The sequence below is a fragment of the Vipera berus genome (assembly GCF_964194415.1).
Source record: "Vipera berus genome assembly, chromosome: 1".
Classification (NCBI taxonomy): Eukaryota; Metazoa; Chordata; class Lepidosauria; order Squamata; family Viperidae; genus Vipera; species Vipera berus.
The window spans coordinates 320,308,461-320,324,310 of NC_138202.1; the positions used below are offsets into that span (position 1 = coordinate 320,308,461).

A 15,850-nucleotide genomic window follows, 5' to 3' on the forward strand; every position below is an offset into this window, starting at 1 on the left:
AAACATATACACCATGAAATACAAAGTACAAGGTATTTCATTATAAATAAGTCAAAGGGACAATCTCAAGTTATAGAGAGTTTATGTCATATATAGAACCTAAACTTAAGCACCTCATCCTTCCTTCCATGGTTTCCTTATTCATTTCATAATCAGAATAACTTATTTTAGGACAGCTAGATTCCAGATCCGTTATACGTTTCACAGAAAACAGGGTCTTGTAGTATTTTATGTTTGTGAGCTTTTAGTTCTCTGATTATACAGTTTATTGGTAGATGCACAGCTCAGTTAGAAGTTGCGTTTCAACAATATACGAAAGCCCCCAATTGTTTAGTCTTGGTATGGGCTAAACATCTTTAGAAAATGTATTCAGATTTCATACCTTCAGTGTCTTAGAAGCTGGTGTAAACTAACACTGTATTACATATCTTCAAATAAACTACTGCAAGCTCTTATAAAATTCCTTGGGAAGTCACAGATAGCACAATTCAAAGATTCCAAATCATTTAGCCCTGAATTCATTTTAGATGGATCTTTACAACATAAGGATCCTTGAAACATCAATTGCTTTGGAGGGTAAAAGAGAATTGGTAAATAAGAATCCACACAGCTTCTTTTGAAAATATTCAAAAATAGGCTTACAATACATAGTTTCTTGAAGAATACATGTAGATATAGTGCCATCTCTTGGAAAGTACATGAAGTGTAGAAACGAGAGAAGCCTGTTACTCTCTTTGTTTGAGGGAAGAAATGTGCAAATTGAGAAGAAAAACAGCTTTATAAATGTTACTCTTGGAAAAACATTTTTCTTCTCATAAAACATTTGAATTAGGAATCCTCTTTGCAAAAGCGCATTAAAAAGTTGGGACAAAAAATAATAATAAAATACAAAATTTATTTTCATACAGCTATTATAAACATCCAAAAAGAGGTGCTGCATTTGCATGTGTTGGAACAGCATCTGTAATGAAGGATTTACACCACACTATTAAAGAAATTGGTTGATTGACTGCAGTATCTATCCTACAGTTCATTTGGCATTTTAATCTTTGCTTTTTGTGGTAAATTTGGTTTGTGATAGTATTCTGATTTTTAGGAGGTTGGGGGAGTAGACCTTGGATGTGTTGAACCCTGGTAATTGCCTAGACAAATCCACACCATTCACCATTGCCTTCTTTCTAGAGTGAGAGAAAGTGACCAGCCCAAAATCACTCATCCAGTACAGCACCTAAGACAAGTCTAGAGATCACAGTCTCTTGGTTTCTAGTGCAGAGCCTTTAACTAATATATCAAACTGGTTCTTATTCTGAATGTATGTGTTCAAAACAAATGGGTTTATTTATTTGATGCTCTATACCAGGGTTATCAAACTACCGGCCCGTGAGCCGGTTTCATCATACCGAAGCCACGCCCACCCCATTGGCAGCAATGCAAAAAGAGTCGCAATAGGTTGCGACACGGCACGTGACGTGGCATGTTTGACACCAGTGCTCTGTACTATTCAGAGTCTTTTGTGATTGAAGTGGATTATGACAGTGTGAAATAAATTGGGAGGGAGGGAGGGAGGGAGGGAGGGAGGGAGGAAGGAAGGAAGGAAGGAAGGAAGGAAGGAAGGAAGGAAGGAAGGAAGGAAGGAAGGAAGGAAGGAAAAGCTGTATAGAGTACTAAACTGTTCCTTTTCAATCTTCCAGCCCTATATATCAGGTATTACATTTCTGATCCCAACCCCCAAACAAACAGTATTTAATGACCATTAAGCAGTCTTCCTTGGGTTGCAGTTCGTTTCTTGTCCTTTTTCCTTTTTTTGGTACTTTTTGAAATGTAGGGGCCCATCTACTATGCTGGTGCTACTGTACTTTATTTTGCTTCCAATCAGCGATTTCATTATTAAAAGAAAATAACTATTATTTTTTCTTTATATTTTTTCTTTATATTTCTTGAATACAGCAAGGGAAGGAGAACAAAGGAAACAGAAAAACCTATTTATTCCAAGAAGTGGACAAGTGAGTTATGAAAGTCTTTGGCTATGAGGTTTTAGGATAATAAATCAGACAGACCTTAACTGGATCCAGCAAAATTATGTTACTGTTTTTAATGTCTTAATGCTGACAGTTCTGTTCATGCAACTGTTATTAGTCTACTTTGACACTAAACCACCTAAATTATGCCTAATTAAAAACGATAATAAAAAAATATTAAGTCTACCATTGTTGTATCTCTTCTGATACTGTATATTTTTTAAAAGTAAATGATAACTATCTTTTACATAGTGGCCCCTAAATTATAGAATTCTCAGTTCAGCAATATCTGCTTGGTGTTTAGTATGTTACATAAGCTAAGTATTTTATTTTCCTAAGTTTTTGGCAGTTAATTTTGCTCTTTGATGCAATTATTTTTAACTGGGTTTAATATACAGTACTGAGATTGTTGTGAACTTAAATGTCTCAAAAGTAGAACACTGTGATATAATTATTTAAGTTACGTATTTTGGGATTATAAATCATTGTGAGCTTTTTTACTGAGACTACCAAAGTACTGATTAGTTTTCTATATTCTGTCTTACTGGCTCAGCTATAATTAGAAATTATTGGCTCAGTCCCTAAATAATAACATTCAATTTATTTATTTGTTTGTTTATTTATTTATTTATTTATTTATTTATTATTTATTTATTATTTATTTATTTATTTATTTATTTATTTATTTATTTATTTATTTACGTATATACTTGAGTATAAGCCGACTCGAGTATAAGCCAAGACCCCTAATTTTACCCCCAAAAACTGGAAAAAGTTCTTGACTCAAGTATAAGCCGAGGCTGGGATCCGCCGTTCTGCAAGCCTCGGCTCAATCCGCCGTTCTGCAAGCCTCCACTGCCCCATTCTCTCAATGGGAGGCTTGCTTCGGCTGCTTTTCTTTTGGCAGAGCCATCCATACTGGAGGTGGATGGGGGCAGGGCTGGTGCACGTTTTGCCTCTCTCGCCCGGTGGAGAAAAGGGGGCAGCGGGAGCCTCTGGGTGCCCAAGCCACGTCGGAGGGTCTCCAACCTGTGTGTGTGTGTGTGTGTGGCGGGGGGGAAAATCAAATTGGATCTTTTTATTGATGTATCGTACTTTTATTCGGTATTAGGTTTTTATGGATCAATTATGAACACCCGGGGTCCCTCTGCGACTTACGGGCGGAATATCTAACTTCAGAGCCGTCCTCTCCGGCTGCGGTGGCCTGGGGGAGGGCAGCGCGGGGCTCTAGGAGGTACTCAAGATAGTTGGGGGGGATCCAACCTGCCGCGGGGGGTGGGAGTGGGACTTTAGTCACGGACGGCGAGAGGAACCTTCGGAAGGGGAAGCGGGAACGAAGAGAAGATGAGGGTGGAGCGATCGGGGAGCCGGTAACTCAAGTTCCCCGAGTGGCTTTCAGCACTGGAGAAAATGCAAAATCGCTCGAGACCAAACTCGAAGGAATCAGCTGCCGGTGGGAGCGAGGCGATCCGTGCGGTCCCGTGACAGCCAGTCGGGCAAGCAACGCGAAGAGCGGCAGGGCTTTATTTTTGCATCGTGGAGCTCCCCCTCCCCCTCCTCCCAAACTCCCCCTCTCTCCCCCTTCCCCCCACTTCCCAGAGCTGAATACAGGGTATTAACCGGCGGCGGAGGCTTGCAGAACGGCGGATCGAGCCTGTCGGCGGCGGAGGCTGGATCTGCGCTCCGCAAGCCTCTGCCGCCGGCGGAGGCTGGATCCGCGCTCCGCAAGCCTCTGCCGCCGGCGGAGGCTGGATCCGCGCTCCGCAAGCCTCTGCCGCCGGCGGAGGCTGGATCCGCGCTCCGCAAGCCTCTGCCGCCGGCTGGATCCGCGCTCCGCAAGCCTCTGCCGCCGGCTGGATCCGCGCTCCGCAAGCCTCTGCCGCCGGCTGGATCCACGCTCCGCAAGCCTCTGCCGCCGGCGGAGGCTGGATCCGCGCTCCGCAAGCCTCTGCCGCCGGCTGGATCCGCGCTCCGCAAGCCTCTGCCGCCGGCTGGATCCGTGCTCCGCAAGCCTCTGCCGCCGGCAAAGGCTGGATCCGCGCTCCGCAAGCCTCTGCCTCCTCTTCTCCAAAAAGGCCTGTTGGAAAACTGCACAGAGCAGAAGCGGCAGCCAGGAGCCCACCATCTCTCCTCTGCCGCTCGCTCTCGCCGCTCCAGCCCTGGCGAGCCAAAGAGACGAAAGGCCCCGAGCGATAGGAAGGGGATCTCTGCCCTAGAGCGGGAGGGGGGAGGGAAAGGGGGGGGAGGAAAGGCCCGATCGCTTTGTGTTGAGCTGGTTCAGCTCAGCCGGACTAGGCGGGGCTGCGGCTCCCAGCTGAGGCCGCTGCCGCCATCCAAGTCCGGCCGGCAAGAACTTTTTTTCTCCCCGCCCCGCAGCGACGAGTAAAGCGCGACTTACTTCCTCCTCCGTGCCCACGTCGCCTTCTCGCCCAACAATCCCAAGTAAGGGGCGGCCTCGGAAAGGGGCTCTAACTTTCCCCTACCGCTCGAACTTATCTTGGAGAGGAAGGCAAAATCGGGAGAGGGAAGAAGAGCGAGGACTGGAGCAGCGCTTGCCCGGCTTCTCTCCCCTGCAGGGAGCGGCGGGGTCGGTTCCGCCTCCGCCATGTTCTCTCTCGAGAGCCTTGTCCCACCCGCAAAGCGCCAGCGCCGCCGCCGCCGCCCCCTTCCTAGCCAGCCCTCAGCCGCTTCACAAGCACCCGTTGCCGGCCCAGTTCTATCAGACCCGCGCGGCGCCGCACGTACTCCGTTTACACGGCCCCCGTACTTCCCCCACACGTCCCATCTCCCGCCTCCTTTCCATAACGGCCTCTACCTACTGGACGGCGCCTCAGCTCCCCGCGTCCGCCGCCGCCGCCGCCACCCTGACCAAACCCTCTCTGCCTGCGCACGCCCTCCCTCCCTCCTCTCTGTCTCTAGCTGGGCGAGGCTTCCAGCCGTCGCCGTGACGCTGCACGCCCAGCTTCTCTCTGATTTCCCTGGCCCAGTCCAGTGATGCTTGAGAGGAAAAAAAAAGCGAGCGGGCGGGCGAGGGGGGGAGGGAAAGGTGAGAATGACCGCTTTGTGTTACCTGCCGTGAAACCAGTCCTAGGAGGCGTCGCACTCTATCATGAAGCGGGTTACATCGTAGGGCAGCCAGGCAGCGGAAAGAAGCAGGCAGGCAGGGCGCGGAGGTCCGGAGACCTGCCGAAGTTTGGGGAGGTTTGGGGAGGTGCGCGCGCACCTCCCCAAACCTCCCCAAACTTCGGCAGGTCTCCGGACGGCGGCGGCTTGGGAGAGGTGCGCGCGATCCCGGAAGCACCAAAGCCTCGGCCGCGCGCAAGTCCTCGGTAAGTTCTTTTTTTTTGTTCACTGGAGTATAAGCCGAAGTGGATTTTTTCAGCCCAAAAAGTGGGCTGAAAAATTCGGCTTATACTCAAGTATATACGTATTTATTTATTTATTTATTTATTTATTTATTATTAGGACTTATGTGCCGCCCTATCTCCCGAAGGACTCAGGGCAGCTAACAACAATAACGTACAATAAATACAGAAGTTAAATAAAAATTAAAATTAAAGGCCCCTGTAGAATAAATAAAAATAAAAATTAAAATAAATTAAAAATTAGAGTTAAAAATTGAAAACATAATTAAAATCCCTGTCAGTCCAGGTCAGCCAGGATGCTGGAATATTCCTCCTCCTTAAGTACATCAAAATAAAGCTATGGATATTTAAATAAACAGAGAAAAGAATGAGAAGAAAAGGAATACTTGACTTCTGTTCTGTCTCTCTTCCGGTCTCTGTGTGTGTATATCTCTTGTGACATGGGAAAAACTAAAGAGAAAAGTAAAAGCTATTGAAAGTTTCAAGAAGAGCCACTGGGGGTGGGGGTGGGGTGGAGAATGCAAGAAGCTTCTTGTTTTTATTGAACCGAGGCTAAAAAGTAGCATTATATGCATCAAGTCAATTTATTGAATGTCTGCCTAAGCAGGGAACTGAAACTGTAGTTCCACCTACTATTCAATTTAATATATTAAATATCAATACACGGGCAATGTTCCTCAGAGAAAGAGAAAAAGACATCTTAAATATTTAGTACGATTATAGAGGCCCGTGCGAGAAGGGTTTTTAGAATGGGTTGCAGCTTTTCCATGGTTAAAATACTCAGGAAAAATGGAAGGATGGGTAAGATCATGTGAAAAAAGTATTCAACTGAAGAGCTTCATTTTGAATTTCAACTCTCACAAAAGAAAGAAGCTATACATTCTTGAAAAAATCTGAACTGCTGGAATATTAAACTACCAAGTAAGAACTTATTTCCTGAATAAATTTTGAATCTCCTTTTTCTCTTTCTCAAATCCATGGGTGGATGATATCTCTCTGCCATAACGGAACAATCACATATAAAATGTTCTTAATGTAGAACTAGAATCCCATAATTCATACAGCTAATTTATCCATCAAAAGCACACTGCAAATGAGACTGTTGCCTGATCATTCCTAGACCTCCACAGTTCTGATTCTCATTCAGAAATATCCTTGATGCAGTCACATGTTCTACAAGTTGACATTGTTGTTACTGCAGTAGAATCTAAATTTTTTTTACAGCCTGTAAGTTCAGTATGCCCTAGATCAGAGGTCCCCAACCTTTTGGGCACCAGGGACCAGTTCCGTGGAGAGAGGTTTTTCTGTGGACCGGAGGGTGTGTGGTTTTATGTGCTGCCTGCATGTTGCAGATGGGGCTTTGCTTGTTTGTCTGGACTGGTTGCTGGCATGTTGTGGCCCGGTACTGGTCCATGGACCAGGGGTTGGGGACCCCTGCCTTAGATTCAGTCATAGCAATGTATACTGACATTGCACACTTGAGTTTGGTTGTGATGCTGTGACTGCCATCTTACTTGTTTTGACCAACCTGCAGACAATACTAGCAATAAGCAATCTTGTTCACTGCACAATCTGTGTGCCACTGTAATGTATAATTGGGGTCTGCACATTTATATTGATCCAGTTTTAACACTCCCAAAATCCACAATTGTCATACACAATTTTCTCTTGTATATTTTTCTATGCATCCATCCCAATATAGTTTTTCTACATTTTTCTCAGACATGAAATTTTATAAGTAATTTTGAGTTAACTAGACTGAACTAGTAAGAGCTATGAATCACATTTCCATCTGTGCAAATTCCATTTTAACAGATCACATCATTTAACAAAAAAACCCTTAACATTTTTAAACAGCCTTTCTGCACATTCAAAGAATCCTTAGGGCATACTGCATATGTTAGTTCCTAGTTACCATATTTCACTATAGTAGTGCAATGTGAACACTGTGGAATAAGACTCATATATGAATGATAAAACAGCTAATAATTTGAATTAGTCACTGACAGAATCTCTAACTACATTTATATGCCCCCATTTATTTTATACAACATATACAGGTAGTCCTTGACGCATGACCATTTAACAATGATTCAAAGTAATTATGGTCTTAGGAAAAGTGGCTTATTAGCTGCACCTGCACCTATGACCATTGCACCATAGTCACAGTTACAAGATCGCAATTTGTGTGTTTGGCAACCATCTTGCATTTACAGCTGGTTGCAGAGGCCTGCAGTCATTGTGGTCGTAATTTGCAACATTTTTTTGCTGATTTCTGACAAAAAACAACCACTGAGGAAGTTGGAGTTGATTAATGATTTATGTGTGATTTGTTTAATCACGTCATTTGCTTAATGACCACCATAAAAAATGTCGTAAAATTCCATTAGATTCAACTTACAATGACTTATGACAAAAATTCTGATACCAATTGTGTAGTAAGTCAAGCACTACCTGTAATCAGCTTAGTAAATCATTATAATTCTGATCATTAAAAAAATCTAAAATCTCCTGCCAATCAAGTACCAATGAAAGGAATGCATTTAATACCTGGATCAAATTTCCAAAGATCATGGAAGTGTCTGTTCAGGCGTGCATTATAGCCACCAAATATATATAATTCTCCATTGTAGCCAACTGTAGAATCAGAGGAAAGACAGGTCAGAATAACTCCAAAAACAGGAGGGATAGACAGAAAGATAATTGATTATTTTTTTGTTCACTGTTCATTTCAATCAGTTGAGCTTTTGGCATTTCCTTCATAACAGATGCACTTTAAGACAGAAAAAATATAGACAGAAAAAACACAGAACAGTATATGACCTTCAGAAGACATTTGTTTGATATACCACTTAGACATATTCTATGGAGTGTTACAGCTTACATGCTGAGTGGCTTCGTCGGCCTTCAGGGAGAAGAGGAGTGGGAGGAGAATCCAGCCAAGAGTTTGTGTCTGTGTCAAATACTTTGATTCGGTTACAGTAAATCTCATTGTTGGAATGGAATGGCCCAAAGCGATCTGCTCTTCCCCCAAACACATACATCTTTGTCCCAATTATTGTGGCTGAATGGAAATCTCTCCATCGAGCTGGTGTGCCCTGAAAAAAAGATTCCTGTTAGAGGAAGTCAAATGAAAGTTAACTTTTGGAATACAAGAAGTGCAAGGGTGTGGGATCTGGGTATTCATAATCAAGTTGATTTTAACCTATAGCAGACAGAAGTTAAATTAGAAATAGGGTCACTTAATGAGCAAAAATATATTCTTTGCATATATACCGACCTTAGTGCAGATCAAACTCCACATCATGTTGCTACTGTCAAGTTTGTGGATGTCATTTGAAAAACAATCAGCCTACAAGAAAAAAGCAGTGATTAAACTACTTGACATGTCAAAACACAATTCCCAACTCAATCTAGGTTTCCTAAAGAGATATTGGTTACCTTGTTCCCAGACAAGAAAACTCTTGAATTTAATTCTTCAAGATTTCCCTGTGGAATTAGAATATATTCAGGGAACTATAAGAAGTGAGTAAAAAACAAAGCACCTGTTCAGATGTTTGATTATCCAAATCTCAAAATGAATACAGAATTACAAGCTGCTGGGCTTTATCATTGTTGTCTTCATAAAACTATCTCCACTCTACAGACATCAAAAGTAAGCAATGGATTATTAAATCCATTGTCAGTAATATCCATAGTTCTTAATGCTTTCTTTAAATCAACTGCCATTTAAAATAATAAAGGTGAACCTAACTTGTTCCCAGCAATGCAAGTTTAATGGAACTCGCTAGGTTAGCTCCCCTCCCCACCAAAAAACCACAAGCCAAATATTCTGAAAGGAATCAGTACCAATCTTTAAAATATACAATTTGGCTGTCCTTGCCATGGATTTGGGGAATTTAGAATTACCACAAAATAAGACAAAGTATTTGGGCTTATAAATTAGTATCCTAAATTATTACTTTGTTTCAGCACTTTCCTTCAGAAGGCACCACAGCATTCTGCAGGTTAATTCTGCAGATTCATCGAAAATGGTTCTAACTTTAATGCTATTGCTAAACCTAGCTGTAACTATGATCCATCATACTGTCATTAGAAACACAAGAAAGGTCCAACAGATTATTTGATTCATATGGGCTTAATATAGGATACAGCCACGGGACCTAATAGGCTTTATTTAAAACATTCTGACCAATAAAGACAAAGATGCCTGAAATGTCACTAGACAAACCAATTATCTGTTATCCATTATTACTGTTATTCGTGTTTTTCAGTAGTAGGATCAGCTTGCAAGAGTATTAACAAGCAGATTTTAGCTCAAAGCCAAGATATGGATTATTTTATTCAGAGTTGCATGTTTTGAAATAAATCTTACTGTATTTATTGAGTCTTATTTCTTACTTCAGTAGCAATTTAGCATTATTTTCAGACTGTGGCAATATTAGGCTATCACAAGCAACTTTAGCTGCCTTTACTTTTCACAGATTTATTGAAAGCAAGTAGAAATATAAACGGCACAAACTTTAGAACAACCTACCAGTTGCTCATATCCTCCAAAAATATACATGCTCTTTCCCAAGACACATGCTGAATGTCCATCCCTTGCTCCTGGAACCATTCCAGAAACTTTTGGAGTGAACCACTTGTGTGTGCCTAATACATAAAAATAAAAAAGTGTATATATATATATGAACTATATTTAGTGGTCACAGAATGGCATGCTCAAGAATGTGTGACAAAAGTTCATAACTCTTGAAAGTTAAATAATTAAAATATACAATCTTTTTCTGTACGTAAAGTCTGTATAAGGCATACCAAACAATATATGTGCCAAAGCTATACAATAGTTCATGAAAAATTCTCTAAACCCATTAGTTATGTGGCTTTATTATGTTATTATAGATTAATACTACAAACTATATCACAGAGAGGTTTGAATCCTTTTGGTAAGTGACTCAATTGAGATGATGTATTTTTCACCATCAATGAAAAGTATCCTGTGCATATAATTCTGAGAACATCAGCAATGAAAAGTGTGTAAATTTTAAGGCAACACCTGTCCTGAAAAGTCCCATTTGCCTCACCCAAAAGCACAGATAATCCTTGGAGACACAGGAAATTCCTTGAGCATAGTTGGCAGTCAGTTTTTACTCTTGGTCCAGAAAGCAGCGACTGTCCTATAAAAACTCTGCCCCACAAGGATCTCTCTAATTTGGCTTTCAACCATAACCATTCAACCAGACTAACTAGACTTGGCCTCCAGCCCAATGTAAGTTCATAATGGGAAGTGAAATCTTGTTCTATGTGAGTATATGCAGGTAGTCTACAACTTACAACCATTCGTTTAGTGACTCTTCAAAGTTGCAATGGCACTGGAAAAATGACTTACAACTGCCACAATGATGCCTTTTCACAAGGCAACTGGACTTTCTTGTTTTTTCTTTGAAGACGTTTCGCTTCTCATACAAGAAGCTTCTTCAGCTCTGACTGGCTGGTGGAGGAATGGAAGGATTTATACTCCTTGCAGGCAACTGGTCATTTGCATTCTTTTAGAGTCATTGATGCCACCTGGAGGTTTATCTGTGTCATCAGGGTCACCTGAGTAGTGCAAATGGGTGTGGAACCTTCTTGAAACTGTTGAACTGTTGAAAGGATTATGTTGTAGACCAGAGGTCTTCAAACTCGGCCCTTTTATGACTCATGAACTTCAACTCCCAGAATTCCTCAGCCAGTGTGTCTGGCTGAGGAATTCTGGGAGTTGAAGTCCATGAGTCATAAAAGGGCTGAGTTTGAAGACCCCTGTTGTAGACTGAAGATAGATGATGTCGTACCATCCCCCTCTGTTGAGAGAGGGCTGTTCAATTTTGATATAGATGGCCTCTTGACCCCTCTTTCAAACTGGCAGCCGTCTCTGTCCAAAATATGAACTTTGCTGTCTTCCAAAAAGTGGCCTTTGTTTTTTAAATGCAGATGGACTGCTGAATCTTGTCCTCATGGATCTATTCTATGTTGTGTCATGCGTTTATGAAGTGGTTGTTTTGTTTCCCCAATGTACAGGTCTGCATATGGCTCACTGCATTGTACTGCCTATACCATGTAGGTTAGTTTTTGTCTGGGTGTTTTATCCTTGGGGTGGACAAGCTTCTGCCTTAGTGTATTCATGGGCTTGAAGTGTGCACCTATGTTGTGTTGGTTGAAGATTCTCCTGAGCTTTTCTGATATTCCTGCAATGTATGGAATGACTATGAAGCTTGTCCACCCCAAGAATAAAATACCCAGACAAAACTGAGCAATATGGTATATGCAGTACAATGCAGTGAGCCATGTGCAGATCTATGAATTGCAGAAACAAAACAACCACTTCACAAATGCATGTCTTAACACAGGAGAACAAATCCATCAGGACAAGATTCAGCAGTCCATCTGCATTTAAAAGACAAAGGCTACTTTTTCAAAGACAACAAAATCCACATTTTGGACAGAGAGGACAGCTGGTTTGAGAGGGGTCAAAGAGGCCATGTGTGTCAAAATTGAACAGCCCTCTCTCAACAGAGGGGAATGGGTACAACATCATCTATCTTCAGTCTACAACACAATCCTTTCAACAGTTTCAAGAAGGCTCCACACCCATTTGCACTACTCGGGTGACCCTCACAACACAGATAAACCTCCAGGTGGCATGACTCTCTAAAAGAATGCAAATTACCAGCTACCTGAAAGGAGTATAAATTCTTTCATTCCCCCACTATCCAATCAGAGCTGAAGAAGCTTCTTGGATGAGAAGCGAAAAGTCTTCAAAGAAAAAACAAGAAAGTCCAGTTGCCTCGTGAAAAAACATCTTTGGGATAACTACGACCTGGATGACTGAGAATCTCCATAGACAACTGGTCCTTGCATTTACAATAAACCCAGCATCCTGATCAAAATTTGGTTGCATGTATTCACAATGATCGCAGCATCTCGGAGTCATGTGATTATCATCTGCAGCTATTTTCTAACATGCAAAGTCAATGAGGAAAGCCAGATTTGATTAATGACTGCATGACTGATTTAACCACTGCAATGATTCGCTTAACAACCGTGACAAAAAAGTAATAAAATTGGGAACAATTCCCTTAACCATTGCCTTGCTTAGTAACAGAAATTCTGATCCCAATTGTTGTCATACGTTGAGGACTACCTATACCATATTTAGATTTCTAAATTCAGTTGAGTATTATCCCTAAGGACCTTTACCAAGTGCAGCAGATGAAATTAGAGCTGTGACATCTAATCTAGATAGCATTTGTAAGCCAGCAAAGGACAGTGCCCTGGATAATAGGCTCAGGGCTTTGTCTAGCCTGAATGACTCATATAGGATTTTTTTTTCTTTTCCCTCAAGAAGAGTAGGCTTAGAACATTTGCTTTCCAGGGATGATAGGAAATGGTACAAGGCTGCCGAGGATTTTGAACTGTGACAGTTGCTATGTTGCTTTGCAATATTCCTTGTGAACATTATCTCAGGTCTAATGTAATATATAGTGAAACTATTTCTGCTGTTTACAAAAAACATAGAAGAGAAATATTAGCACTCTCAGTATTACTATTATTTATTAAATTTGTTATGTGAGCCCTTTACAGTAAATTCAACACCACAGTCATTTGCAAAAGAGCTACCCACAAATGTTCTAATTGAATTCTTTTCTTTTTAATACATTGTTTATTAAGTTTCCTTATAAAATAATATCAGAAAAATTAAAAGTTAGAAAAATGAGAAAAATGCAAAAAAGTGGGGGGGGGGGAAGGGATGACTTCTGGCTTTCTTTAGTGCAATAGAATGCAAACAAAGAAACAAACAAACAAACTCAATCTTTTGCTTTATATTTCACAGCATTTCAAGCCATTGCTGGAATTATAAAATTACAAAGCCGCCCAGAGTCACCTTGTAGGGGAAATGAGTGGCATAAAAAATAATAGATAAAAATAAATAAAAAATAAAAAATCACTCTAATTATCAAAATGTAAAATCAAAGTGTCTTTTTTAGTTTTAAGAAGAAAGTCCAGAAATGATTTCCAAGTAGAAACAAAACTAGACATATTCTTTTCTTTAAAACAATTTTGCCACCAACGCTAATTCCATCACCTTTATCATCCACTCTTGCATAGAGAGAACTCATGTTTCTTCCCAGTTTTCTAACTGAGTTCTACTTATATTTATTTCTCCATGTTTCCCTATTCCATATTAGACAATGTACCCAGCTACTAAGATCAACTTAGTACATATTTTCTTGTTTGTTACAATTTGCTCAGATAATTTGTTTAACCTTACTTCTTTGGGAGAGTATTTTTTATACTTTGGATTTTTCTGAACTTTTATGTTATTTGAGCTTCATTTAAGTTTTATTGATACAAGAGTAGTGCAAGTGAAAAAAATAGCCCCAAAGTTTGATGCTTGTTTTATTTATTTCATAAAGTTATCCAATCTGACTGTGAAAAAAAATGCCCTCCCTTAGATTCAGTAACTTACTGCACCACTTTTAGCAGCAAAAACTGCAATCAAATGTTCCTTACACTTGATTATTAGGCTCTCACTTCACTATGCAGGAATTTTGTCTCATTCCTCTGTGACAAACTTCTTTAACTTAGTAACATTTGAATTTTCAGCATGAACTGCTCCTTTCAGATCCTGTGATAATAGTTCTATAAATTAAATCTGGAATTTGGCCTCACCATTCCAAAATATTCATCTTATTTATCTTTATCTGTTCTGTACTTACTTGTATGTTTGGGATCACTGTCTTGTTGCATGACCCATTTGAATTTCAGATTCATCTAAATAATGACTAAATGTTTTCCTATAAAATTTTCTTATATAAAACATCATTTGTGCTCCTGCCAATAATGAAAAATTGACTATCTCCTGAGGCAGCCAAATATCCCCAAACCATTACATGATTACCCATTGGTATATGTTTTTATTAGGAATTCAGTATTTGGGTTCTATCAGGCAAAACAATACCTATGTGCCCCCAAAAGTTCCACTTTTAATTCATCTATGCATACAACATTTTTATAGAAATCTGAAGAATCATTTAAATTCTTTTTTGCAAGCTTGAGATGAACATAAATGTTCCTCTTAAGGCTATGGCTTTTACCTTCCTGTTCTCTTATGAATCCCATTTTGACCCAGTAATTTTTTGATAATGGAGTTGTGTCTGCTAACTCTAATCAAGGCAAGAGGGTAACTTTCATAGAAAAGCACTCTTGGATAAATGCATTCATAACTGTCCTCAATGCTTTCTGTTTTCTGAACTAATGGGATTGCCGAACTTTAGAAATAGATTTTTAATTTTGTCATATTATTTGCATCATGATTTATAGAAGTCTTCAGAAATTTCTTCATAATCTCTGTGGTGAGAACTCTATTGTTCTGGTAAGCCAAAGTCTGTCATACTTAGAGCAGCCCTGGTTCTAAAACAGCCCTTGTTATTTAATGAAGAACTTACATAACTGTCTCTAATAAACCCTTTAAGCAAGATCTTTGGATCATTTTCCACAACAAATAAATGAACAAGTATGTTTTGACTCATTTGTTTAATTAGGTTAACTTTATCTAGCTGTAAGACTAGGTAAAGATAACAGAACAAAACAAAACATATTTTAAGTCATTTATACAGAGATATTGAAAATTCAAAAGGGTTCACCAACTTTTAAGCACTACTGTATATTTACAAATTTTATTTGCTCGTTTTGTTTATCCTCTTCCTGATACTGGAGGAGTCACACCTTGATATATACAAAGAATGCATTAGTTACTGCAGTATGTGCATTTCCTCCACAACTCATAGTACTCCATTTGTACCTAGTGTACTTGAGGCTGTTTTCACAGAAAGATCTGCTCGTTAGAGCTTCTACAAAGAGGCAGTTAACATTTTGGAGGCATAGAATTCTACTGTGTCAAGATAAAGAGACTACTATGCAGAACAGAGAAACACAGAGAACACTGGTTTCAAATGAGTTTCAGCATAGTTTCAATCTCATTAATTTATAATCATTATTACTATTAGCCTCACTATCAATGAAGCTGATTATAACTTAGAAGAAGTAATTTCAGTAAAGATAAGAATAATGTTAATTACTTGCTTCAATATATCAATGAAGCTGATTTTACAGTAAGAACAGAAATGAAATAGAATGGAAAGCAACTACATTAATATTTCCTAAATGCTTAATTTGGAAATAGTAAATATAGTATTTATCATTATCAGGCAATACATTGGCATAATTTGGGTATATAATTTAGGAGTGTTTACATGTAAAAATATAAATATTGAAAAGTACATAATTGAAGTTTAAAAGCATAATAGATGTAGTAATTATTAACAATAACTGTTCATTTATAGCTAGCACACTTGGCTTACTCAGTTTGACAGCTGCCACTGCTATGTGCCATCATTACTCCATCAAAATCATATCAATAAGTTGCAC

At 39.9% G+C, this 15,850-nt stretch overlaps 1 protein-coding gene across 4 annotated transcripts in view; it reads right to left on the reverse strand.

The window, feature by feature from the left end:
• Positions 1–15,850, reverse strand: part of KLHDC3 (kelch domain containing 3) — a 54,185-nt gene that overhangs the window by 21,732 nt on the left and 16,603 nt on the right. For all 4 annotated transcript variants that reach the window (XM_081314706.1, XM_081314707.1, XM_081314709.1 and 1 more), the window contains exons 4-7: positions 9,921–10,036; positions 8,664–8,735; positions 8,268–8,481; positions 7,934–8,020 (exon numbers count right to left, since the gene is read on the reverse strand). In XM_081314706.1, coding sequence (XP_081170832.1) covers positions 7,934–8,020; positions 8,268–8,481; positions 8,664–8,735; positions 9,921–10,036 — 489 coding nt within the window. The remainder of the gene's footprint in view (positions 1–7,933; positions 8,021–8,267; positions 8,482–8,663; positions 8,736–9,920; positions 10,037–15,850) is intronic.